This window comes from Malaya genurostris, chromosome 2 (genome assembly GCF_030247185.1).
Source record: "Malaya genurostris strain Urasoe2022 chromosome 2, Malgen_1.1, whole genome shotgun sequence".
NCBI lineage: Eukaryota > Metazoa > Arthropoda > Insecta > Diptera > Culicidae > Malaya > Malaya genurostris.
In genome coordinates, this window is record NC_080571.1 from 65,699,207 (window position 1) to 65,726,343 (window position 27,137).

At 38.3% G+C, this 27,137-nt stretch overlaps 1 protein-coding gene across 11 annotated transcripts in view; it reads left to right on the forward strand.

Annotated features, from left to right (window-relative positions):
* The window catches only part of LOC131427464 (protein winged eye), a 758,071-nt gene that overhangs the window by 635,291 nt on the left and 95,643 nt on the right, over positions 1-27,137 (forward strand). For all 11 annotated transcript variants that reach the window (XM_058590671.1, XM_058590672.1, XM_058590670.1 and 8 more), the window contains exon 3: positions 13,773-13,927. In XM_058590671.1, the coding sequence (XP_058446654.1) occupies positions 13,773-13,927 (155 nt within the window). The remainder of the gene's footprint in view (positions 1-13,772; positions 13,928-27,137) is intronic.

Sequence of the window (27,137 nt, forward strand, 5' to 3'; positions counted from 1 at the left end):
CAATCTAAAATCGCCAGAAGCGCGCACACCGAACCGAGCATTGGCCCCGGACCGGAACAATGCACTTTTTGAGATGGACTGCACACGTTCATTTCGTGACGTCGTTTTACCGAGCCAACGGTAAGTCCTATCCCCCTTCGTTTTAGCCACGGTTTTCCGGGATAAAGCGGTGTTGTATATAACTTCGAGAAATTCAATTCAGAAAGCTTTTTCTCAGGCCATGCCCCTGGGGTTTCAGTATTATCTAGCTTGGTCAATCGGTGCCACACACTACTAGCACATTCTATACACACCACTCTCCAGTGTATTTAAAAACAAAGCCATGAAACAAAAGGTGCCACACGAAGCAACGGCAGCATCATCATCAGCAACAACAGCAACAGCAGCAACCGAAAGGCCAGTTATTTGTGTTCCATTGTTGGTGAGACGATGCTCGGCAGTGTTGGTGTGCAGACTTGAATTTAGCATAATTGTGAGTGGTTAACGCTGGAATTTATGTTTACTTTCTCCCGTTGTGGTCGGGGAAATGATACTGTTGTGAAAAGTTGCGCACATTCTCGCACGGAGGAAGGTTACGAAATTGGCTCATAAAACAGACTATGAAATGGAACCTACGGGATCTAATCTTAGTCGAGGTAATTCGCGTGTGTGCATAGCAATTACCGGTGGCCAAAAACTTCGGATTCAACAATATCTAAAATGGGATCTACTTTTTGCGTTTTGATCCGGCTGCGAACGATAATTTATTCCATCCGAAAGTTTAGATTGCTTGCCAAATGTGGTATTTTTTTTGCACTACATTCGGGTGCACCACATTTGAACTATTTTTCTGAAAAAAGGCATCTTCATTAGAGTATCTCAACTTAAAATATGTATCACTAACACGACCAGGTGAATTGAACTAGACCTGTGAGCCGCCACCGATGACAGTTTTGTTACTAGTCGCACTACCGAAGTTATTAGGTTACGTTGATATGAACTATTACTACATTAGTGCTGATACTAATATTTCAATTTTTATTGCATTTTGCTCTTTGCTCTCCAATGAAAATATTTTTTTCAGATTTATGACACGAGATACAGTGATTTAAGTGACGCTAGTCTTGATATTCTCAAAACTATTGATTCGAAACAACTTCGTGTGTTAACTTGTTATTGCTTTTTGATGCAAAAAACACAGTGCAATCTAAAAAATGACTTTAGAAATGCTACGAGAGCTCTAGTCTTCCGAAAACAACCATTGGTTAGTGGTATGCTGAGTTTAAACGTGCTCGTATTGACACTGAAGATGCCGGCCGGGAAAATGAGGTTATTTCACAGGAAACTGTGAAAAACGTCCACCAAATCATTTTTCAAAACCGTGAGACATATTGAAGATACCATATGGCATTGTGTACACTATTTTGTGTGGCAAAATTGTATGAACTGGGCTTCGAATTTCTGCCGCATCCACCATTTGCACCGGATATGACCCTCAGCCACTACATTCAGTTTGCAGGTTTCAAAAAATGGAGTTTCTACTACAACGCGGAAGTCGTTGATCCACGCGTTAGATGAATGAAAGCATTGTGATGGAAATATTAATAAAAAAATTTCGGCAGTGACAGTACTCGAACCTGCATTCAATATTTGCAACTATTTACAACCATCTATTCGTTTCTCTCCAGCCTTTGCAGGGTAGAAGTTTGTGTTTTTTTCTGTCAATGGTTCAGAGTACAAGTTCGCAAAACAGTTGTCGTACGTAGGAGCCTCGAACTGAAATCGGAATTATAACTGTCAGTAATTTTTTTTTCCTATCACTATCCATGCAATGATCCTGTACGTTCACTGGTGAATCGGCGGAGTAGTAAGGTACCCTGACCGTGACTTGAATGTCTCGCTATTTTTTTTTTTTTTTTTTGATAGGGTGCAATTTACAATCTTATTCTCGCAGACATTTTTGCATAATGCAAAACAAGTTTTTCACTGTTATTTCGTGGAAATTCAAAACAGAACTATCAGTTCATTGAATTCGTTTTTCTGAATGCATTGATTTTTTTTCTTCACAAATCGATAGCCGAGAAAACTGCTTTTTAGTTTTTCAACAATGGTGGATTTCCTAAGATTATAAGTAGAACCTTAACAGTGACAAATTTTGGGCATGGTCATTCGCCTTGTTCACCAATACATAGTATTGTGTAAATATTTTTGTTTAGATAGGATGATGGGATTATTTGGGTTATAAAATATTCAGCGAATTATTTGAAACCTTTGTTTTGGCTGAAATCTGACAGTTCAGTAGTTATTTTCTCTACTGCCAAAAATAATACTGATCAGCAGCCGAACTCCGGTGGCAAAAGACATTTATCACAATTTTCTTTACGAAAATTTCGTTTGGCTTCCTCTGTACAAAATGTCTTCTCGATGAATTAATCAATTTCGAGTAAAGAGAAAATGTGGTTCAATCATTTTCCGCTGGATGGCCTTGATAGTTTCCTCTAGCTTAACAAAACGAAACATCCTATGATCCACAACAAAAGCAATACACATAAAGTTTGTGTTCTCTCTCCGTTAGCCGGACGCGAGAAAAATATGCTTGAAACGGCTTCCCCGAATCTTGCTGCCGCTCGTTTTTAACTGAGGTAAATGCATGTTTGGGTAGACCGGGCTAACGGAGAGGACTTCTATTAAGCTCTAAGGCGATCTTAAAAGTTAATAAACGTAACATTTAGGCATTCGAAAAAAACTTCTCAAGTTACATTTCGGTATTCCGAACAGATTGCTAATATCGTTTAAAATTCGAAACTTTATTTCCTCTTGTCGGCGATACCACTCTTCTTTTGAAGATAATATTGCACAAAGAATACCTTCACTTTTCCTACGTGATAATTTTTTAATTGTATAACTGAAATTTATTACTAAAAGAATTCTCTTTCAGAGTTTCATTCGAAAAAATGTTGAGCAAAATATATCCTTTTTCTTTTTTAAGTGTCAGAGAATTTCTTCTTGAACTTAAAGGCAATCACAAATTATAAAAAGAACTTTTTACGGTGGTCATTCAGGGCTTTTATCTCGTGGATAACCAGTTTGTGCACTTGAAAAGTTCACATGACTTACCTATATTGTACATTTCGTCTTCGATTCATCAGTACATTAGCAGATCATGTTAAACTGCTGAAGCCACCTCGTGCATCAACATAATCCGCTAAGCAGGCGTAACAACATTACTTTTCACAGAATATTTATTTGCACCGAGGTACAATATCTTTCCTAACGTGCCCAGAAAAACTGAACAATTTGACGGTATGTGGGCTGTACTCGAAAAAAAATCTGTTTTAATCCACCTAGTGGTGCAATTATATCTTTCTCATGTCAATCATACTATCATATATCATACTGTGGTATTCTTCAAAATAATTATCTTAGATTCTTGAAAGAATAACTGAAATCGGTTTGTTTAACCTTCTACTGTCAAAATCTATCAATTGGAGAAAATTTGAAGTCGATTTAGAAAATTTTGTACGGTTTTTCGCCCTTTTCAGTGATGGTATAAAAATTTTAACACATTTTACTCTATATTTCCGGATCCGGAAGTCGGATCCGGATGAAATCCAGGAATTCCGTATGGGACCGCAGGACCTTTCGATTAACCTAAGTTTGTGAAAATCGGTCGCGCCATCTATGAGAAAAGTTCGAAAACTTATTTTCATTTTTTTGCACATTTCACCCCATAACTCCGGAACCAGAAATCAGATCTGAATTAAGTTCAGGAACTTAGTATGGGACCTAAGTAGCTTTCATTTGAATTTAAGCTTGTGAAAATCGGTTCAGCCATCTCCGAAAAAAGTTGGTGCACTTTTTTTCTCAATGTTTTGCACATTTTACCCCATAATTCCGGAACCGGAAGTCGGATCCAAATAATATTCAGGAATCTTTCATTTGAATCTAAGTTTGTGAAAATCGGTTCAGCCATCTCCGTTTATTTGGCTTCTCCAATATATGTTTCCACTCAGTCATTGCAAAAAACTGAGATTATAGTAATTCTGGGGTTTTGGTTCCTCATGGGGAAAAGTGCACATGACTAGTTTCATATTTTATACATTTTGTTTTCATATTTTCATATTTTTTTGGCATTAATTTTAAATGTTTTTTAATCTAATGAATAACTGAAATGTTTATCAAAAACGAGTGATAAATAAAAACGCGGTGAGCGACACTCCAGTGCTCCATGATGGAAAACTACAAGACGAAAGTAAACCTTCATTCTTCTACTGTCCGATGCCGATGTGTTCGGATTCTCCCTCCGGTGTACCCGGAGAACAAATTATGTCAGGTTCCTTTGCGCAACCTTGTAGAGTATTTTCAAACACAACATGTCTTACAAGGCAGTTAGCGTATGTTCGACCGATCAGGAAGGATTCTAAGCATCGTAGCATAACAAGCCATGTAATGGTAATGTACGTAAAAAATTAGGTGCAAAGTCAGTTGAAAGAAAATGACCGACGTTTCGGTCTTTGATGTAGGTCTTTTTCAGGGATAAATAAATTAAATTTATTATTTATTTATAGTGAAAATGGTCGATGTCGGATACTGCGTTGTCAGATTAATGTTGCAAGCTCTAACATTTACCAGACAACGTGACGTCAGACATCAACATTTTGAGTATTAACGATAGAATTTATTTTCCTTGAAAATCAGGAATTTCGTTGACTATCCGACGTTTCGGTCTTTTTTTCTAGAGACGGTATGACGCCGCCGGTAAAAATGATCTTGCGTCGCCAATTTCGATACTTTGAATCGGCGCACATCTCTAGGTTTTTTTTTACTACAAGCAACAAAGTTGTTGATGCGCGCAGTGGAGAAAATTACCCCGATTGAGATTCTCCCGGAATCAGGTCCGGGAGGAAAAAATCAACAGTCGATTTTGCTAGCTAGTTTTCGGATCGAGCAAAAAATCCCCATAATGAGATGCAAATGAAGACAACACAGCACCATTCCGTTGCGTTGGTTGCTCCTCCAATACACTGGCCGTAGAGTTAGAGTAAAAACACACGCACATGTAAATTAGCCTCCTCTCGGTTTGCATGCAAAATTCGCCCGCTCGGTATCTAGTTTTATGTTGTTTTACGGGGCCAGTCTAGCACGATATCACTCTTGCGTTAATTGGAATTAACACAGAGTATCGTGTAGTTGCAATTAAAATTTAAACAAATTCTTTGCCGTCTGTCTTGTGCACTCTACCGTAGCAAGCAAAAAGGGCCCGAAGATGATGCCGGAAGAAGCGCCGTGTTACGACGACTAGGTAGGCCTAGGACGAACCACCGTAACCGCGTGTGAACGATTGGTATAGATGGCAGACACGGACAAAACAGCGTTTCGTATTCTTGGCAACCTTTTTAGAATAACCCATTCATGAAATTGCGATTTAAAACACACACACACACACAATCGTTGGCGGTCAGTGTGTTGCGGTTTAACCCACAAAACGCAATTAAATTAAAGGAAAACAAGCCTCGGAACCGTTATTGCCACTGTCTGTGCAAATAATGATAATATGATTATGGTTCCCCGTGTGCCACCCCCTGCTCCACATACACACACTTGTTTCTCGGAGCATTCCACCCAAGTCAACCCGATTGCGCTCAGAGTCTCAAACAAAACGCCAGGGACGGCGCTTTTGGGATGGTAATTATTATTTATTTACGCATTTATGAAAGCCACGTATGATGGGAGGATGGAATGGCGCAAACAAGGGGGAGAGCAGGGTACAATGCACTTGGTCCGGTAGCAGCAGCAGCAGAGGCAGCAGAAATACAGTAGCACTGTGGATAGCCGATTGGTTTGAGGTGGGATAATTGAGAGTTGGCAAAAGCAAAAAAAAAACGAGGAGCACATTTTTTATCATTACGTGAGGCGCGTATCGCCGGCCGACAGACCTCCCCAAGAAGCTAACTCAAGCCGGGTGTGTTGAATTTTTTTTCCAGTTGCTGCTATCTGTGCCTCTTACTCCGAGTTCAATGGTATTTTTGAGCACACGTCATGGATTTCAATATGGTTTACATATGAATGGTTTCCCTGGACTTGGCTACTTCACTTCGACAGCAGTGAAGGAAAGACCCGGCCGATGCTGGAAGTGATTTGCAACAGATGGTGCCGGTTCACAGTCGTCGTTTTGCGAAGTTCCCACTAAAAGGGAGGTACATTATGACTTTATCGAGTCCGGGTTGTGCCTTCTGTAGTGGCCCCCGTGCAGTAAAGTAGGAAAAATAAACGTGTCAATTAAGGGGTTTTTGTTTTTATTTTTACCAGTTCCGAAGCGTGCCAGTAGCTGACGATGATGATGATGATGATGGTGCCGGTGGTGGAAACGTCCAGATGGAGCTCCTCCGTGGCTGATCACAAGAATGGAAAATCATTTTCTGAAACCCTGAACATTTGAGATGGATTTCCTCGAATCAGAACTCAACAAAAAAATAAAATACATTAACTTCGGAATTTACTCTGCAGTTCTTAAAAAAAACAACCCACTGATTGGCTCTGAGCTCAATATATCTTCGTCAAGAATATTTCACGACTGAGAGACAAGTATAAGCGAATTTAAGGGCTTAGGTCTGTATCTTGAAATTAGAATTAGTTACTGTACAAGTTAATTTAAAACTGATGTCGATTTTAACCATCTCCTAAATAAGAGAGAAAACAATGTTAAAAAAACAATGTTAAAATAAATTATTTATTGCCCGACGTTTCGACCTATGGGTCTGGTCTTCGTCAAGGTGATTATTTCAACATTTCTCGTCGTAGTTTACTTAGGACCGTAAGCTACGACGAGAAATGTTAAAATAATTTTCCTTTTTCTCCTACCGGTTTTGTTTTTGGACTCCAAGTTCATATTTTAAATAAATTGCACCCGCATCTTAAATAAAAAAAACGCTTCAAAGTAATACTAAAGTGCACGTAATGTTTCAGAAAAAACTTTTACTGACAGTTCTCATACTACGATTTCGAGCGATAACACTACATGACATGAAAAGTCCCGGGCCTTTCACAGAAAAGCATGAATAGGTTCGAACTGTGTATTTTTGTTTTTTGTTGAGAACAAGCCTCTAGATGGCCCAATACCAAATGTCAGGACCACTAGTGTTTGAATAATAGCTGATCGTGTCCGGCGAGTTCTGATTTTCATTAGACTATAGAAAAAGGCACACCAGCGCATTCATGAATAAAAGCAACGGTGAAATTTAATGATTTGCGGTACGGATTGGTTCACCATCCCCCGTATTCTCCGAACCTGGCCCTCAGCGACTATTATCTATTTCCAAACCTGAGTAGATTTCTCCCGGAAAAGAAATTTTCGTCGAATGTTTAGGTCATTGCAGAAACGGAAGCCTTTTTTAAAGGCCTTGACAAATCTTTTTTTTTTTTCAAAGGGCATCAAAATATTGGAGGACCGATTATGTATCGCTTTAGATGAAGATTATACTGAAGAATAAAAAAGTTTTCACGGGAAAAAAATCGACTTTTCTTTGTTAGGGCCGGGAAACTAATTCAGCACTATACACAGCCAAACCACGTAATAATTTTTTATCACTGCCAGTGAGAAACTTACCGAGGGGAAAGATTGTGATGCCAAAGGGTACCCTAGAGAAGATAGACGGAGAGAGCGGAAGACTGAGCAAGGGGAATAAGAGGACGGATCGATGAAACGGCCAGAGTGAGATTTGCGATATGAGGTCAGCAGCTGGTAGTGCTACAGTATGAACTTCAACCGGAGCGCACTAAGCACGTGCATCGCGCTACTTAATCGGGTTGTCTTATGCAATGTGTTTTAAGGTATGCCAGGCTAGCTTTGTTGGCAGAGTCCATGGCAAAGAGAAGATGACGAATTTTTTTTCGGGTCGTCAAACCCGAAGTTAATTTTTCCCCAATTTTCATTTGAGCTATTACATTCATCAGTCTTTAATAAAGTCCCTTATATTGACTTATTTGATACGACTCGCCATCCTACAGCTAAACGAGGTTGACTTAACATTTACATTTTATAAGTAACATTTCAAAAGTTTTAGTTTTTACTTCTCGATCTCGTTGTTATCCTTTTCCTTGGGAGAGAGAGAGGCTCTGGTAAAAATCCATTGCCGGTACCATGATTAAAAACCATGAAATCATGAATCAGGTCTATCATGAATAATAAGTCATGATTTCATGAGCAAAATCATTGATATCATGTACAATAACACATCTTTCATGATATCAATCATTTGGATTATGAAATTTCAGGAGAAGGCATGGTTCATGATTTCATGATTAAAAAATCATGGTACCGGTAATAGATTTTTATCCGTGTGTTATGCAGCAAATTCAGGAGTTTGTTTCGTTCGCTTATCACACCCTCATCCTCTATTTTTCATTTGATACTGAAAAAAGTAACATTGAGTTTATTCGTCATAATAACCTGCAATTTTACTCAAATAAGTGAAATTTGATCCACCAAATTAATCCCTTGATTACGCTTCAAACAGGTTTTTTTTCCGAAAGACCAGTTTTTAACCACACTTTTCTTATATTTCGACCGGTATTTTAACCACGAGTCGATGCGTTCAATGGTGACTTCCAAACCAGCTATCATGTATGGTTTACTCGAATAGACAAGAGATTTACCTTAGTTCAACGGAGACAAATTACTCGAACATGGTGGCCAGCTGCTCAACAAACTCGTCTCTCGATAAGTGCATGGTTTCGCGTACAGTGGAACATGTGGCATCGTCCTGTTGGAACCACATGTCGGCAGAGTCCAAATGTACGCGAGTCAAACATAACTTAGGATGCTATTCAAATATAGAAGAGATTGAAGAATAATTTGCACATTTTGTTATTCTAATATTTGAACTGATTAGCCAATTCAGTTACAGAAATCCGAGCAGGCCCGTGCGCAGGGGGGGGGGGGGGGGGGGTTGGGGTTTTTAATCCCCCCCCTCATGAAGAATTTTTTTAAAATAAGTTTCATGAACAATGGAGTACGTATTATATTAAAGTGCAAATAACTTGAATCCCCCCGCTCCCCCCCCCCCTTTTGCCTTTTGGACACCCCCCCTCTCCCCTTGAAACCGCCATCCCCCCCCTCCATGGATGATTCCTGCGCACGGGCCTGAATCCGAGGTAAAAATTATAGGAAAATTTTAATAGTATAAGCTGAGATCAGAGACTCGCGAGTAAATAAATTCAATGCAATGTATAGAGAGTGCATATTGTTATAAATGTATTAGATATAAGCATAGTTCAAAAATAAGCTTTTGTTTTACTACGCAAAAATCTAGTTGATATTTGTTAGTGATCGATCAACTATTACTTCTATAAATATTTTGTGAATTTGTATCTTTTTCCATCAACATGTTTGAAGCAAGAAAGTTACTCCACAATTTTTTACCATCCGATTTGTTTTCAAAGCAAAACCAAGCGTTATTATGAAATACTCGCTTACCTTCACTCAATATTCATTGAAAGGCGGCTTTTTCGTTCAAAAGTTACTTCACAAAATATTTACTTTGTTTTTTTTTTAATTTAATCTGAACTTACATGAATGGAAAGCGTATAATTTCAAGCAACCGTTTCAGTTTTAGAACATGTCTATTGTTGCAACGAAAAATATTTGAAGTTGATTTCACCCTGAAGATGAAGAGAATGTTCTTTCGAAACGTCGGCCTCAAACGCCAAACACATATTTTGTATATGCACATATATCCAAAGAGCCATTTTCCAACAAATATTAACAAAAGTTCTCGTACTTGTTTTCTTTATTAACTATTCAGGGCAATTTGATTTTAAACTGTCCTTAACAGATTTATTGAGTAAGCAACAATATCCTACTAAGGCACTTAATCGAAGAAACTATTCAATTTTATTGAATCAAAACACACTATTATCGCCGACGTGTGCCGGAGTCGCGTTTTTTTTTTATCGATTATTCAAAATCTAGACAGAATTTCGAAACACCAAAAATACTTTAGTTTTTGCTATTAAATTTATCAATTCTTGGAATTTTGAACTTTTGTAATTGGTTTTGAAATGTATAAACGATTACAGTTCCGTTCCACGGGGATGGTTTTAGAACGGAAAAGTAGTGTTTGACGAAAACCACCGGAATTTGAAAAAGTTTCGAGTGAACTTTATTTCCTATATTGCTTGCGTACTGCTGTTTCGTATAGTGGTGGTGTAAGAAATGCACAGTTGGTTCGGTGGCGTTATATCGTGAGCAAAAATTACTTATAAAAAAATGATACGAATTTATGCATAAACAACAAAGTAATATGTCTTTAACATCTAGAAAATAAATTTAAAAAAACCCTTTTCCTAATCCACCTAGTGATGTAATAATGCCCTTATCTTGTTATTCACAAAGTCTCATTGAAACATTTTTTGTTTGTTCAGATCATTTCTAACACGAATTTGGGCTTATTTTTGAGACCAATGCTTTAATATTAATTCGGATAGATAAGAAAAGTATGGCGGCTTGGCGGCATTTTCGCGAAAGTGTTGCATTTTGACGGCCGGAAACATAAGTCAAGTAAATCTTGACCGAATCGAATTGTGGTTTTTGGAAATCACGAATATTTTTTTTTTAACAATTTCGTGATGAAAAAATGCGGTTTCATTTTCAAAGGGCTGCCATTTCACAGAAAATCAATTAATTAAAAAACCCCTACCCTACCTCTCTGCACACTGTAATATGAAATTAGAAAATGCTTTGTTTTTTGTTCTAGATCGAAAATTGCGGGAGCTGAATTTCCGGCCGTCAAAATGCAGCACTTTCGCGGAAATGCCGCCAAGCTGCCATTTTGTTTTTCAATTTTTAAAACTTAACCTTTTTTTTGCACATAAACATACATTCTAAAAAGTGCTTTATACAAAATACGGATTACTCCATTTTTTTGAATCACAAAATAATTCCCCAAAAAAGTCCTTCTCTTTTTTTTCTACAGTGGTGTAACCCCTTAAACCAAATGAATAGAAATGAATGCACGTCACTTCTACGATCTTAGAACTTGATCCACAATCCAAAAGTAGCTTTCAAATGAGCTTAAGTTTGTTGAAATCGGTTCAGCCATGTCCGAAAGAATTGAGCGTATATATTGAAAAAAAAAATGCAGTTTGTCGGTTACGTCACTTCTACGATCATATCTTCGGAGCCGGAAGTGTCAATCACTTGTTCTTCGAACTTGATCTACAATCTAAAAGTATCTTTCAAGTGAGCCTAAGCTTGTTAAAAACGACTTAGCCATCTCAGAGCGTATGGAACTTCGAAAGTTGAGTCGAATGTTATATAGCACTATGGGTCTGTGGGAAAGCGGGTCATTTCGCCAAAAGTCGTTTCGCCGAATAGGTAATTTCGCCGAAAGGCTGTATGTTACGACGCTTGTATAACTGATGTGTCGCAGCCGCATAACCGAAGCCAAGATGGCGCGTCGGCAAAAAGCTGCCAAGGCGACGCCAACTAAGTCGGCCACCGACCCGCCGTCGGACAAACCTGTAACCGCTTCGTTTTCCCGGTCTACTCAAAGCTAGGTTTCTTTGCTTTAGTTAGGTAGCGAGGTCGGACAGCACATGAACCAAAACGATATGGCGTAGCCGCATTAGATATTTTTTTCATTTTCATTTAATAAACGGAAAAAACCACATACATTTGCCTGATAGATAAACCAATGCAATTGCTTTGATGTTTAGTAGCTAATAGTCAACAAGTTTTCTTGGGAACTCAAGAGCACAAGAATCAATTTCCATTCAAGAAGTACAATTGTAGGTCATCGAAACGGGCGTTAAAGCTATCATCTTTCATTTGGTTTTATTTTTAATCAATTCCAATTACGATTTTGAGACGATTTCAGGATTCGGCGAAATGGCTCTTTCGGTGAAATGGCTTTCGGCGAAACGGCTTTCGGCGAAATGACCCTGATCCAACGCTCCCCTATTCTATTCTCATAATCAGTTAGCCCAAGAAACATTTCATCTGTACAATACATTGGATACGGTACTATGAAATCTGATTATACTGACAGAAACTATAGTTGAGCGGTCCGGAAGTCAGCGGGTTTGGATGTAATTGATCGATTACTACATCAATAACACAAATAACACAATCACAAACCACTTAGCGGAAATATCTTTTTTACACGGGCAAAAATCCATTCTCGGTACCATGATTAAAAATCATGAAATCATAAAACATGTCAATCATGCCTTATTGTTTATGATTTCATGTGCAAAATGGTTGATATCATAAACAATAACTCATCTCCCAAGAAAATTTTTATAATATCGATCATTTAGCTCATGAAATTTCATGAGAAGACATGTTTCATGATTTCATAATTTTTAATCATGGTACCGGCAATGGACTTTTATCCGTGTAGAAATGAAAATTTTACGCTTACTGTAATCTTTGAGTTTGTTCAATGCCTGCACTGAACTAAAGCAAAATTAGTTGATTGATAAATGGTCTTCGCACATGACTCGCTCTGTCGTCGAAGTTCGATTGAACTAACATCTAAATGAGTTCGGGAATTGAGTTAGTCACATATCTAAATAAAATTTCTATGGCACATTTTATCTGAAAAAAGGTTTTTTTACAGCTCGAGAAATCGATTGTATCGAAATCATGTCGAAATCTGATTTGGCAAGGTATTCTCAGTTGCAGTCAAAATGTAAATATACCAACCGTTGTTTCTAATGAATATATAGGTTCAGAATTAGAGAACGCCCAGCTGAGTGAAATACTTTTCGTATCGGTTAACATAACGGTTTTTTTTCTCAAATAATTGCGAAACGTCATTCGACCAAAAAATACCTTTCACTTTCGAAACGCACCACCAACAACCGAGCGGCGGCACCTTGCCAGCAAGCATCGTCCACATGAAGCGGGTGTGGTGTGCTGAGTACGAAAATCACTTCATGTGAAATGAATAAATTATTCGAAATATTACTACAACCGCAGAAAACCGCGAGCAACGCCCAGCTAAAGCTCTCACACGTATCGTAATTATGAGGTTGATGGCAATGGTGAAGGGGATGGTGGCGGGACGGGACGGTAATGCAGTTGGTTTGGTTGTTTTCGCGTACCGACTGTTGCTATCTCTCCCATCCAAGACGAACTGCTGCAACTGGTGTGGTGTCGGTAAACAATTGTAATTTCCAAATTGCATATATTTCTGCGCTGCGCGGCAAAATATCGAAACCGTTTCGGAAGAAGCGCGACGAGTTCGGGTTGACTGTTGCATTTAAACATGCCAGCTGTTTATTCAAATATTTACACCGAGAATTATTATTTAACCCGTTTACACAACCTCGGAGGCTGGCGGGACTCATTAACGGGGTTGGCAGCGGGTTGTGCGAATTTAAAAATTATCACATTTTCCCTCTAGCGGTTGTTTCCTCGGCTGGCTGGCTTGCTTTTATCACTGTTGTGAACGGATGGATAGGACAAAACCATGGTTCACAAAGAGTCAGAAAAGCCACAACCCGCAACATCCTTTAGCCGCGGTAAGATGCGGCGCGTCGCGAGGCGATGAAAACAACAGAAAAAAAACGGTTGAAAGTTCAAACCTCTTGCACGTAGCTTATCTTCATAAAACCGCACCACTGTGAAAACAGTCAACAATGATGACGACGACGACGATAATGCGAGGGGGGAATGGAATGTTTTAAGCTTGAAAAACGGGGTAAAAAAAAAGAACGTGACACCGACGTAACAAGGAGGTGTATGATTTAGTAATTTCTTTTCTTTTTTTCTTCGTTTTCTTTTTCAGTGTGCCGTGCCAAGGCATGTTGGGGCCCACCGCCAATGGTCGTTTAATGGGACCTGCTGGCATCGGTTCGTCCGCATCGACATCAGTGTCACATCATCGGAATCTATGGCCACCGGCAGCGAGTCGTTCGTTCGAGTTCCAGCCCAATGGCGAAGGTAGGTGCCAAGTTTTAAAACAAGCGTTACGACGTTACGCTCGGTAACGTTTACTCGTTCGCGGGAGAGCAGATGTCCATTTTGGTCGGAGGTGCAAATTTTCACACCATCTCGCTAGTTGCCGGGCCCAGGGGAAAATTCCATCGCCGAAGAAGAAGAAGAAGCACGGATTCCGGTCCGTGCCTGCCTCGAAGCACTTGAAAATTGTTTAACATAAACCCGTCTTTAACTAAGCCTGCGCGAGAGAGAGAGAACGTACACAGAGCGTTTGGAGAGTATATTTGAACGACTTTTATGGTACTTTAAAAAAGCATTTATCATTCTTCTGGCTTTGCATCTGCTCGTTACTGAATCCGGCCGGGCTCCGGGATTCTCGCAAGGGAACAGAACGCCAAAGTGTAATCTTGAAAATGGATTTCCGATTCCTCAATTTTCAGGCATTCAATAAAAATCGTTTTTAAAAAATCATCCGCCTGATTACACACCGGTCGGTCTGACACGTTGAATGACGTTTATTACCTTTTGCTTTCTTCCCGCTCCCCAACCCAAGCCGTATGCGATGATAATGGATCCCATTGCCATCAGATTTCGTTTAACAACTATCCAACCGATTCCGTCTGGTTGCTTTCCGGAAAACCTAGACCAATCATCCCCGGGCAACAGGCCCGCCGCCCGCTTGAACTCTCGTACGGCTACGAGGAGGCATGATAATCTTCTCGCAGCAGTGACTGGCACATTTTCATTCAATAAGGCAAATTTGTTCCTCTCAAGACTCGTTTCCTTCCTTCACCACTGAGCTGCTGCTTGGAGGAAGGCAAAAAAAAAACAACACAGCCCAATGTCATTATCATTACTTTTAGTACTCCGGCAAGAGTCCGCCATAGTCCGAAGGCTTATAGACTTGTATTGAAATTAGGTTTTTGTCTTACTGCTCATCTCCTGCCGTCCTGGGTGCCGCACAAAACAAACTTTGGACCTGCCTGCACTTCTTCACTTCACTATCCTTAATCGAAGCAAAGGTCTTGGCCATTTGGGTTTGTTCATTCGACTAACGTCACAAAAGAAGCTCGGTCATAAATCAAATTGCTAAAAGATATTAGAGCAAGCGAAAAGGCCATTCTTCTTGATTATATTCCTGCTGTGAAAATTGATTACCACTCTTCCTCGTGTGTATGTGTTAGTGTAGCACCCATTTGTTGTCTCTGTTCTGTCCCTTGGAACTGTAGAGAAGTAAACCCATCAGTCACTGGCACATACCAGAGAACCGATAGAGCAGTTCAGTTTCCAAAAACTCACTAACATTTTGCACCTTCCCTGCAGAAAAATTGGAGACCGCTCTAATGACGCGTCCACAGGTTTAAGCGTCCTTTTAGGGTATTCCTGATCGTAGCAAGTATTTGACAATGGCGGCCCCACCGCTAATGACTTGCCGAGAGGATGTTTAATGATCCAGTCAGTCCGAAAAATCGAAAGAAAACGCGGGAACGGGAATTCGTTTAATTGGTTGAACACACCTAAAACATGAAAATACACTTGCAATGATTTAGTTGCAAACTCATTTTAGGTTGATGCTCGCTTCATTATAGAGCCATCATTTTCCGAGTGATGGCTTGAAGCGATGCCGACGCGACTGCCAACGTAAACGCTTTTTGGCGAATGTACTGCCGTAGCAATGATAATTTAATCATAGAAAAAATGGACGGAAGGAAGGAGATTTATAACTCTTAAAAAAAAACAGAAACAGTCGTAACCGTTCGTATGAGACGTCTTGGGCGTAATTATATGTAGGGGTATTTTTTTGTTACCGCCATCCAAATACGACTTGTTTTATTACCTTAATGTTTAGATAATTGTACCATTTTGGAGTGGAGTTGCGCTTGCCCAACCCAAACGAAACAAATTTTATGTTGAGAAAAGAAATAGAATTGACAATACTTACCATTGAATAATGAAAGATCTCGCAGAGGAATATTTAGCTTTGTTTTCATTGATCCTCCTGAAATACAACAAATTACAAATTATAAAAATGAGCATAAACATGTTTTTGAAGAATTTCTTTTATACTTCAAGAATAATGCAAACTTCATATGAATAAATGAATGTTGAGAAAATAATCACCGAAATCTTGTATTTAAGATCATCAGTCCAACGACAAAATTCACATAAGGTAATATGAACTTTGTATGTTCCCAACGTATTCCGAATGGCTGGGGCTAAACAACTAAGGGCATGTTCAGGAGTGTTCTAGTTCTAGATGCATAATTTATGTCAGTTTTAAAATTTAAATCTGGAAATTATAACAAAATAAACTGGCAGCCCCAGTAGCGTTTTATCTGTGTTTCAAATATAGAAAAAATAGAACGGCAGTGTATACCAGTTTTAAATTTGACAGTAGAAGTGGTCGAAGAAATAAAACTAAAACGGATTGCTGGGGATACGTTTGTTTCAGTTTCATTTACATTATAGACCACCCATATGAATCTTGCAGCTGCTGAATTTGCTCTAAGAGATCAGTGATAATATCAACGGTTATTTTGAGCTGAGCTGATCGCTGCCTCACTTCTTGAAGCGTCAAATAAAGCAATAATAATTCTTCACAAAATGGAGAACGGAATGCAAGTAAATCTAATCCGGTGATCGTTGTTTCTAAGTAGAAGCCGCGAATTCCATTTATTCCTAAAGTTTGACTTTCCTCAACGTGGGAAAACAAAAGCGCCATCCAGAAAGCACGGCAGCTATGGAAAAAGACGAGTTTCGTGTCCTGATAAAACATTGTTTCTGAAATTGAATGATTTGCGATACGGACTGGTCGACCCATTCCCCGTATTCTCCAGACCTGGCCCCCAGCGACTATTATCTATTTCCGTACCTGAAAAGGTTTCTCCTGGGAAAGAAATTTTCGTCGAATGCTGAGGTCATTGCAGAAACGGAAGCCTATTTTGAAGGCCTTGACAAATCTATTTTTTAAGGGTATCAACAAGTGTTGGAGGACCGATGAGTCAAATGTATCGCTCTAGATGGAGATTAGTAATGTCAGCCTCACCTCGATTAGGATGACATTAATACTTTTATATTACTGAAAAAAGTGTACACGATTTTCTCAGAAACCACCGATCAAATCTGATTGAAATTAAAGGCCCATAGCCTGCTGTTGAATTTCAATCAGTTTATAATTCTTCAGTTAGGCAGATATGGTTAGTTGGTGATCAAATATTCACGTGATTAGAAGTGAACAAAACGAACTACTACCTTTTTTAAGCCTGATCAATCAAACCAGTTTCGTGTATTTGTCATCATTCTGACAATGACAGCTCAAATATCTCCAATTCTGAATAGTAACCGCTAGACTTAATGCATCGAAAGCACTATGTACAAACATGTATGCTCGAGGCATTTCACGTGAGTTAGTAAAACAGTTCTTGTTAAAAGCTACCATGAATTGGTTTAATAACTTTTCGACGAAGACTAAAACTGTACAATCTCTACCTTTCAGTAAAAAGTGAGATAGGTTCATTTCAATGTTTTTTTTTTAATCAATTATAGAGATTTTAACTATAAGGTCATTCGCCTCTCGAACTAGAAACAATTCCTATCATCTGAAAAAGGCAAGGAAAAGTGCAAAACAAATTCCTTGCTTCTACAGTTATTCAGTTGTCGGGACGGAGCCAAACGGAATTCCAGTAAATCAATTCTGGGCAGTGATGCCCCTGTTCCTCGAGATTAAATCCGTAGGTTCTTTCGTATATGTACCATTCAGACGAACTTGTCGTGTGGAACTTTTTAGAGTGACAACTCATCGTTGCCAATATGGCCAAAACAATTCACTAAATGTATCTAGAAATATTTTTAGATTTAATATGAGGTAATTGGGTGACGGTAGGTGTTTGATAATTTTTATAATCGAACATGGAAAACAAATATGTAAAAATGAAATTGAAGAAATAATGCAAAATTCATAGATTTTAAAAGGTCCATTAGTCCGTAGAAATATACTACTGCAATCTAGACAGCATCGGAAGACAGTTGATAATGAAGATGCATTTTCGTATGGAGTATCAAAAAGCGATTCTGATTTGTGGGAAAAAAATTATAGAAGAAATCCGATAAAACAAAGATCTTATACATGTCTCAAAAATACGGCCTGTGAAGTTTTATTTAAATTTTACCTTTCCGTCTAGTCTACTCCCAATTTGCCTTCGTGTCTCGTTCGATACGGTCATAGTTAACTTATGGTCGGAACCACAAAAAAAATCAAAGATCTCGATAAATATAAACCGATATCGGAATGAGCAACACTAGCGAACACAATGCACAGCCATTGGCTCCTTCAAGATTGAAGACAATCATCTCTGATTTCATTCATAGCCGATTTCATCCGACTGTAAATGCCATCGAATTATTGCATCTCGATGTGAAGGTGGTGCAAGAGATTCCGTTAAATTGAAATAAGAGTGCTATGTGCATACAATTTTTTGTCCAGTATAACCAGTGGTACCAGGTCTGCAGATTTATCGGCAAATGTTTTTCGCAGACGTTTTTCAAAATTAACAAACTTTTTGACCGAACTTTTTTTGTTTTTCTCACCAAGTCAGCCTTGTGTGTCATACTTGAGCTTGAGCTTGAGCTTGTGCGACCACCCCTGGTTGCTACTCCGTTACTGATCGGGAATAGCTGAAATTGTACAGGGAGTTTCTAGATGATCCGACCTGGGACTGGTAAATTATCCTTTAATGTACATCTGGTAATCCCAGAATTCATCGATCCGTGCCGGCGCCGGCCAGGCCCGAACGTAGATAAATAATTTAATTTGAATAGTTCATTAATTATAAATCTTCAATGGGAACCTGTTCGAATGATCAATACTCTGAATGAACTTTTTCAGTTTATTTTTTCAAAATCCGTTAGTTGAATTACTGCATATTTGTACTGTATTAAAAATCATTATTCCATTCAATCCCATAAAGATTTTTGCCCAACACTGACTTTAAATGAAGCCACTCTGTCCAAGCTTCTTCTTTTTATATTAGAATGTTCGGTAAGCTAAGATATGCTGAATGGCAAACCAAAAGTTTACGTTCGATCGAAAACGAGTCTAGTGTCAAAGTAGGATCGTAATACAAAGCCTTTACGAATTTCCTTGTGCGTTGAGCAGTTGTTGAATAAAATTATCGTAACACCACACTCGTACGGTTCTTAAAATATATACCACGTTCATCGATTTGCTGATCGTCCTTCTGGCAGTGCAAACCTGTCGAACACGTGGTTCGAGCTGAAAAAATGTTAACTTGAAATTCCGAAACAGTTCTATATTTACCCAATAAAATTTGTAGAAAAGCTTCTCTCTCTCTCATCGCCCCTCGCGGACAACCGTATCCGATTCCCACCGGTGCATAACTGCTCCAATCGTGCAAGATTCAATGCAAAATTCCAATCTCGGTTTAGAAATCCGGACCATTCCCATGAACTCAACACGGCAACAGCAGGCTAGGCAATTGCAACCGGGCAAAACTCGGATTCGGAACCAATCGAATGGTGGTGGCGGTCGCGGTGGAAGCCGGAGACGGGCAGTGAAATTGTACTCGATGCATACTCAATCTTTCCCCATTTATGGTGAAGCATGAGATTCCAAAATTTATAACAAAGTCTTGGAATTCGTGCTTTTCGGAGTGCCGGGGCGAGATCCTGCCAAAAAACCATGGCTGAGAGGACGGGATGTACGTTCCCGGTATGCCAACATCTACAATGGGAAATCTGAGCCCGGATCGTGCCTCTCTGGCATGCTCATTTTTTATTCCACTAAATTGGTGTGTAAAGAGCAGCCAGCTAACGAACAGTAGAATGGAATCGAATAAATCGGGTTCGGGCTCAGTCGCCGAAATAAAGGAACACACAAAAAAAAAATCAGTAATAACAATGGAAGCACAAGGAAGAGTGATTGAAGTGTCATCAATATTCATGATATTCAGATTTCGTGTTTACCCCCACCTCCCACCGCTACTTTCTACTTCGGCCTGAGCTCTCCGGTGCCACAGGCGGGTATCTTATCTTATCCCAGAAAATTTTTAGTTTTATTTCCAACGTCGGTAAGGTAAATTTTCAACCGTCCCTCGTGATTCCTAGTCGACTTAAATTATTCCAATTTACTCTAGGAGTGTGTCTTTTGACACATCCTGCTAATTTAAATTCGTTTTCATGCAATTCGATTCTCCGACTAAAGTCTTGTACAAAAAGCACCGGAAGAAGGCGCAAATAAATTTCCGTCTTTCTGTCAGCCGCGTTTTTCTCGGTCGATTGCAGTTCATTACGTTCCCATTATCAGTGATAGTGACTTTCTCCTGCTTACTTTGTTGGCCGATTGACTACCTTTTATTATTTACAGCACGGTCGGACTCCAAGCCGGCACACTCTCACACGAACGAAAGACGAAAAAAAAACAGTGACACCAGCCATCATTGCTCGATTGTTTTAAATTGTTAATAAAATTAGAATAATGTTTATTTCATTGTTCTTCAACGGTGCCGATGCGCTGCGCGACCGCATGATGCACTTCTGGACCGCACCCCGGTTTCCTTCTACCTGTCTACTACTGCCTCCTCTCGACGCCTATCGTCACCAGAAGGAGGGGGAACTGGAATTGATTGCACCCAACGGAATGATTCTTTTTTTTTACATTTCGCAAACCACCAGCGGTCACAATCTGACGGGCTTTTATTATTTATTTTACGATAATTGTCATTATTATCTAGAGCCTGTTTGGAGAGTTGCCGCCTTGGGCCGAAAGGGTTACCGGTTTGTCGGGAATGTATGGTATGTCGAGACATACACACACATATACACACCCAAACACGCACTCAAAGGAATGTCATTAAAACTGTGCTGAGAGACAAGTGTTTGCTTTGACGAGGGTATTCAGAGGCTAAACATTGTCAGTCGATCAACCCAACGTTCTTCGGATCTTTTCCTAATTAATGGTGTTCAATTTCACATGTGAGAGAAATATCAAAAAAGCGTTTCGGGACACCATTTTACTATAAATGAAACATGAAAATAGAAAAGATACACACACATGTGCAAAACTACAAGAATAAAGATTTCCATTGGGTCTTTGTTGTCAGTCGCAAGAAACAGTTAAACAATCTGTTGGCGGAGAAAGGAAAGAGTTTTTTTTTGTGAAATCGAAAAATCACTTTTCTATTGAAGGTCAAACAAAAGAATTTTTCATCAGGATTTTGTATCTCACATTGCAAACAAATTTGACTTGTTTTGTAGACAGCTCGAACTGTCCTACCGATTCCATCGATGGTTAGGTTTAGTGCTAAATGTGAAAACGAAAAAGCTGTGAGAATGGATTGATCAGACCTTTTTCAACTAATACATTTTAACAGGTCACGCCATAATCTACGTTCCCATCCACTTATTCCTTTTTCGCCACAACGTGCTTCACCGACTGCAGTCCACTCAGATGACAATCGTTTTGATTCTGGAGTAAAGTAATGGCTCCATATCTCATCCATTGTCACATATCAAAGTAAAACAATCTGATTTATTACTTGTGAACTTGGTCAAACACTGCTTTGAATCATCAAAACGTTGTTGTGTTTTGATCGACTGTGGGTTTTTTATGTACCATTTATTTTACCCCCGATTTAACCTTTTTGGTCGTTCACCAGGGAGACTGTGTGTAAACACTGCACCCACTTTTAAAAAAGCTGACTTATGGTCCAATGTCAATGGATAATTGTAAATACACTGATATATACGGTCTCAGCTTTCTTACGCAATTTTAATTTACGATTATATATAGCCAATTTGTGGACTTTTTTGATGTTCTCGATTAGACGACCAGTTCATCATATTGGGTTTAAATTTAGCAAATGGTGTTAAATGATTTATTTTTAGCATAAACCGACTTTGTACTCAAACTTCCTTGTTAAACATCAGTTGTACAATAAATTTTTTATTACGCTTGTAGACGCTTGCCAATTGCCAAAGTAATCGTTTTTGCAATAATTTCTGCAATTTTTCCGTGAAGAAAAATCCAACTATGGTAAAAACGCACGTCGTCGTTCTCATGCTATTAGTCTTAATAAATCTTAGAGGGCTCAAAATGATCTAAATTTACTAAATGATACTAAAGTCGCTAGATAATAAAAACCATATTCAGTTCAGTTTATCACATGGCTTACCGTAGTGAACAGCTTTTTGGCAATATTGACATGTGGCCATCTGATTGTCATAGGTAACAAGTGATTTGCACGGAGTTCTTGTATCTTGACCAAAAGTCACATAAGAATGTATAGGCCTCTTCGAGCGCATGCGTAACAAACGTACGCCATTTGGAATACCGGGGAAAAAGTTCTTTCACTTTTCTTCTTCGATAGAGAGAATCACTCCGTATTGGGACATAGTTTTGCGAATATAAAAATTGATGACGCTTGAGGGAAGATCATGCACACGCACTTCTATAGCACTATCTTCCATATATACTGGAATGTTGTACTTAATGTTCTCGTGCTCCACATAGTGCACATTGTTATTGTCTTTTGCGAATTGAATTGCATCCAACTCTTTATAAAACTGGATGTAAACAACATTATTTGTCTTATGGCATTGAAGTAAATGCACACGTTTAATGTCAAGATGTATTTGCTCCTTAAGCAAACCTTCAAGTTCTCGCATCGAAGGTCGAATTTTGCACTTCCTGAAGTCAACAACGATTGTATTCTTTCGTGTCGGCGGTAGCTTTTGTTCGTTTGGTTCACTCATTTCGAGTTCGTTCTATTGTTCACTACACAATACTGTACTTGGTTTCTTCCGTCCCGAACGTAAGCGGTTTTGTTATATCGACTGACTTGGATGAGATGTGAAAGCGAACTGGGGTTCTAGTTGTTATTAAGCTATTGAAAAAGAAGGACAAGCGCATTCATGCAAAAAAACGGTGAAACCGTATTCTCCAGACCTGGCCCCCAGCGACTATTATCTATTTCCAAACCTAAAAAAAATTCTTTAGGGGAAGAAATTTTCGTCGAATGCTGAGGTTACTGAATAAACGGAAGCCTATTATTTTGAAGGCCTTGACATTTTTTTTTTCAAAGGACATCAAAATGTTGGAGGACTGATAGGTCAAGTGTATCGCTCTAGATGGAGATTATACTGAAGAATAAAAAAGTTTTTACGGTAAAAAATCGGCTTTTCCTTTGTTAGGGCCGGGACTTCTCATTCCATGTAGTAGTATTATATGCTTGATTATCGGTTGCACGCAAGAAGCATTTCACGTTGATTCGTCAAACAATATTGTTTAAGAAAGTTTCTCATTTAGGAAGTATGATTGTTGATTCTATAGTAAGTACCCTATTTTCCAGCTATAATTGGGATGAATTCATAGATTACTACTATTAATTTCCTTCGTTCTTATGAATCAAACGGACGATTGCTCTCAAGTTTTGCTTAATTAAGAGCAGTGATAAGTCGCTTCGTCAGTCATTTTTGTGTTCGGAGAATAATGTACTCTTGAGACTAACACAGCCTTGCTAAATCGAAACAATCATGTAAATTTGCGTCCTAATAAATGCACATAAAATTAAGGCTTAAATTTACATATTTATAGATTCAACAAACAATTATCACCCAAGAAAATACGGCATAATTGAATTTAGGTTTTGCGTAATTTTTGGTTTTTCTAAGAGTGTACCTAACAACATATAAATTAATTATTTCGAGTAAAAATTGATTAAACAGATGGTAACAGATAAACACTGTAACTAATTTTTCTGAACTTTTCCTTCGTCCATCTAGATTTCCTTTCGCTCTACGAAAAAAATATTACAGCAACTAATTGTAAGGGAGAGTGTTCGGTTACCGGCACCCTTTTCTTTTTAGCTCATAACTTATAACTTAGTGCACATTATGCGGACATCTATACATCAATGGAAAGCTAAAGTCCCTGGCTAACAACTGATTAGGAAACTAAGTTGATTCATTCGATTGAAAAAAAAATTGTTATCAATTTAGTAAAGCGATCAATTTTGGTAATTTTAAAAAAGTTGTTCGGTTGCCGACACCCCAAGAAATTTCGCTAAAAATGGAAAAATATAAGTAAAGACTGCAGCTATTCAAAGGAAAAAAAGGATTCATTCATTTTCGAAGCGTTTTTGATGAAAGTCTTCATTGTCTGATTGTGACTTCGCCTTGGCTCTCTTGGTTGAATATTTGGATGGTGGCGCCTTTGGTATTATTTTATCCGGTTTTCAACGTTTTTTCTTAGCCGGAGCATCTGCTGTATGAGCAGCTAGATGTTTGTCTCGACAACAGCCTGCATATCACTGACAATTTTTCAAGATTTATCGAAACAAATGGGGTGCCGGTAATCGAAATTGGTAGACGTTTTGAAAATGACAAATCTTTGGTTGCGAAAATTTTGATAGCATCCGGTATTAAAACACGAAATAGATCTATTTCACCTCATAAATATTCAATCCACTCACCTTTCCGATTAATGCTCTTCAATTCATGATACTCTAAAAAAAGTCAGAAAAAACTTTTGTGTTGATATTCACGTAATTAAAAGTTATTTTGAACGCATCAAAAAGTACAAGTGACTGTTTGCTTCGCAATTTGGCACAAAAAGAACGTGCTGCTATTACACACACATGACATTTGTCGGATTGACGCTATCTGCTTTCTGTCAAAAGTTACGGTGAGGTGCCGGCAACCGAACACCTTCCCCTACTTTGTCATAACACAGTTGTTGTGAACATAGTGCTAATTTTCGTATAGTTTTCAACTAATACTTATTTTCAATCATTCATTTTTCTATTTAAAAAAAAAACAAAAAAAAAACTACTACCGCTTCGATAACTACATGTAACAACTACAAGTTACAATTGTTCATTTCTTTCGAGCAAAATCGAAAATTAAGTTCTTCAAAAAATAAATGCTGTTGACTTGTTTTTAGAGAAGAATGAGTTTTTTTAACCGTTCGGAAACAAAGTGCCTAATGTGCCCAATTCCCGAGTCGCTACTACTACAGTTTGGAAGCAAACCTTAGAAACTGGAGAGAATATGAGGAGTACATTGTTTTCTTTATCTTTTATTTATCATTTATCTACAATTGCAATTCATTGTAAGTTAGACAGTTGCATGCATCCACTTTGAAAATTTTCCAAGCACAATACGGATTTCATGACGGAGAAACTGTTAATTTTTTGAGGCAATCCAAGTATCAATTCCATTTTCGTTTTTTCCATAAAAACAGCAGGACCCGTTAGATAAGTCCTGTGCCATCGATTGAAACAAATGGTAGTCAGATGGAACAACATTTGAAAAGTACGGTGGGTCAGATAAAAAATTTCTTTCCAGCGTTTCTAAGCGATTTTTGACCACTTTGCGATGTGGGTACTAGTATTGTCATGCTGAAAAATGATTTTATCAGATATTTTCTTATATACTCAAGTCTTTTTTATGTACTTCCCATATACGGTTTTTATTTATACAATTTGTTCAATGTAAATTTCTTGTTAGGAGATTTTTTTAATGTGAATTTTCAAAGTAATGAGATTTTTTTATGCGAAAGTTATGCGGTTTTTTGTTTCGTGACCTTTTAGGACATCGAAAAATTGTTTTCCTGATAACACCAGATCTTGACATTCCCTGCATTTCTGACACATTTTGATTCAGAAAAGATTTTCAGATGTCGGACATGTCCAAATTTTTTTAAATCTAAGTCGATATTTTTCAATTTTTTCCGAAATAACACCAAGTTTTTATGAATTTTCAAGATATCTGGCAGTTATTTATGAATTTTCAAGATATCTGGTAGTAAAATTTTTTTTTCTTTAGTTTTACGAGTTTCTTATTCGGATTCTCAAAGTTATGCGATTTTTTAATGCAAATTTTCAAGGTTGTCCGGTTTTTTAATGCAAATTTTTAACTCATAACAAACTTAGAACTGATGCACGGATGAAGGTTGAAAAAAGCATGCCGAAATACTAATATCTGAACCTGATAATAGCTACTAATCTCACGAAATAGTTTAAAATAGTGAAATTAAATGGAATCTACTTTCTTCAATGGCGATTCTCCTTTAGTCAATTCTACACACCTAAAAAAATACATCTCTATAGATGCACATAAAAGGAGCGACGTGATTCACTTACATTCACAATTGAAACCATGTAAAGATAAGTCATATCATTAACTTCACAGTTGATTTAGCTGAAGCTTACATCGATACAGACGCAAAATTTATTTTTACATGTTAGAAGATGTGATATTGTGTCAACATCGAAGAACTTGCGGCATGCTTGAATTTACGTCAAGCGTAAATTTCATTTTTTCGAAGGGTGTACCACATGCAAAGAATGATCTTGAAGCCTTTGATGTTCGGTTTTGCTATCGACGAAGCACCCACGAAACCATTTTTCGTCAGCAGTTAAAATGCAATGTAGAAAATTAATCTGATTTCGCCTATTTAGATGTAGGGTAACGGTACCCCTATTGATCTCAGCTCCAGTAGTCATCTCATACACGAAAACCATTAGCTAGAGTGACATTTGTTATCTCTGTTCGATAGATTAACATTAGAGGAAAGATGAAAATAGGTGCATTTGCTTCGAGTTTTCGCGTCGCAAGAACAGCTGTATTGCACAGGTTTCGAACTATTTTTTCTTCGGTTTTACTTTTCAGAGTCGAAGCAAAGATGACGTATACGGTTTTATCACAATTCTTGGAATGAAAATCGCGTAATTCGCAAAACAATTTTTCGACTCTACTATTGGTACAATAGTCCTAGCACTCAAGAAAAGAAACGTGTGTTATGGTTTATGTCTTATAGAAGAGTTTGGCTATCATGAATAATCAAACAAAATCTCCAAACAACAAACTTGCCATTTGCCTTTGGACGGTCGTTCAAAACATGACCGGGCAATTTCAAAAGAAGCTTAAAAACAACGGAAAATGTGCTCTGATTATGTTTGAAAAACGTTTTCGAACTGCTAGAATGAAGTAAAATAGCTGGTGCAACAACACAAACAGTACATTCAATGCACGTCAATCACCGTGCCACGATACAATCCGTGAATTCTGTTTACTGAACATGTCTTATGTTGGCCACCATATGTCGACAGTATTTTTAGAGATTCGAACTGGATTCGGATTCAGTCGACTCTATTGTTTCTGCATGAAACAAAACAGAAATCCAAAAGTATTATTG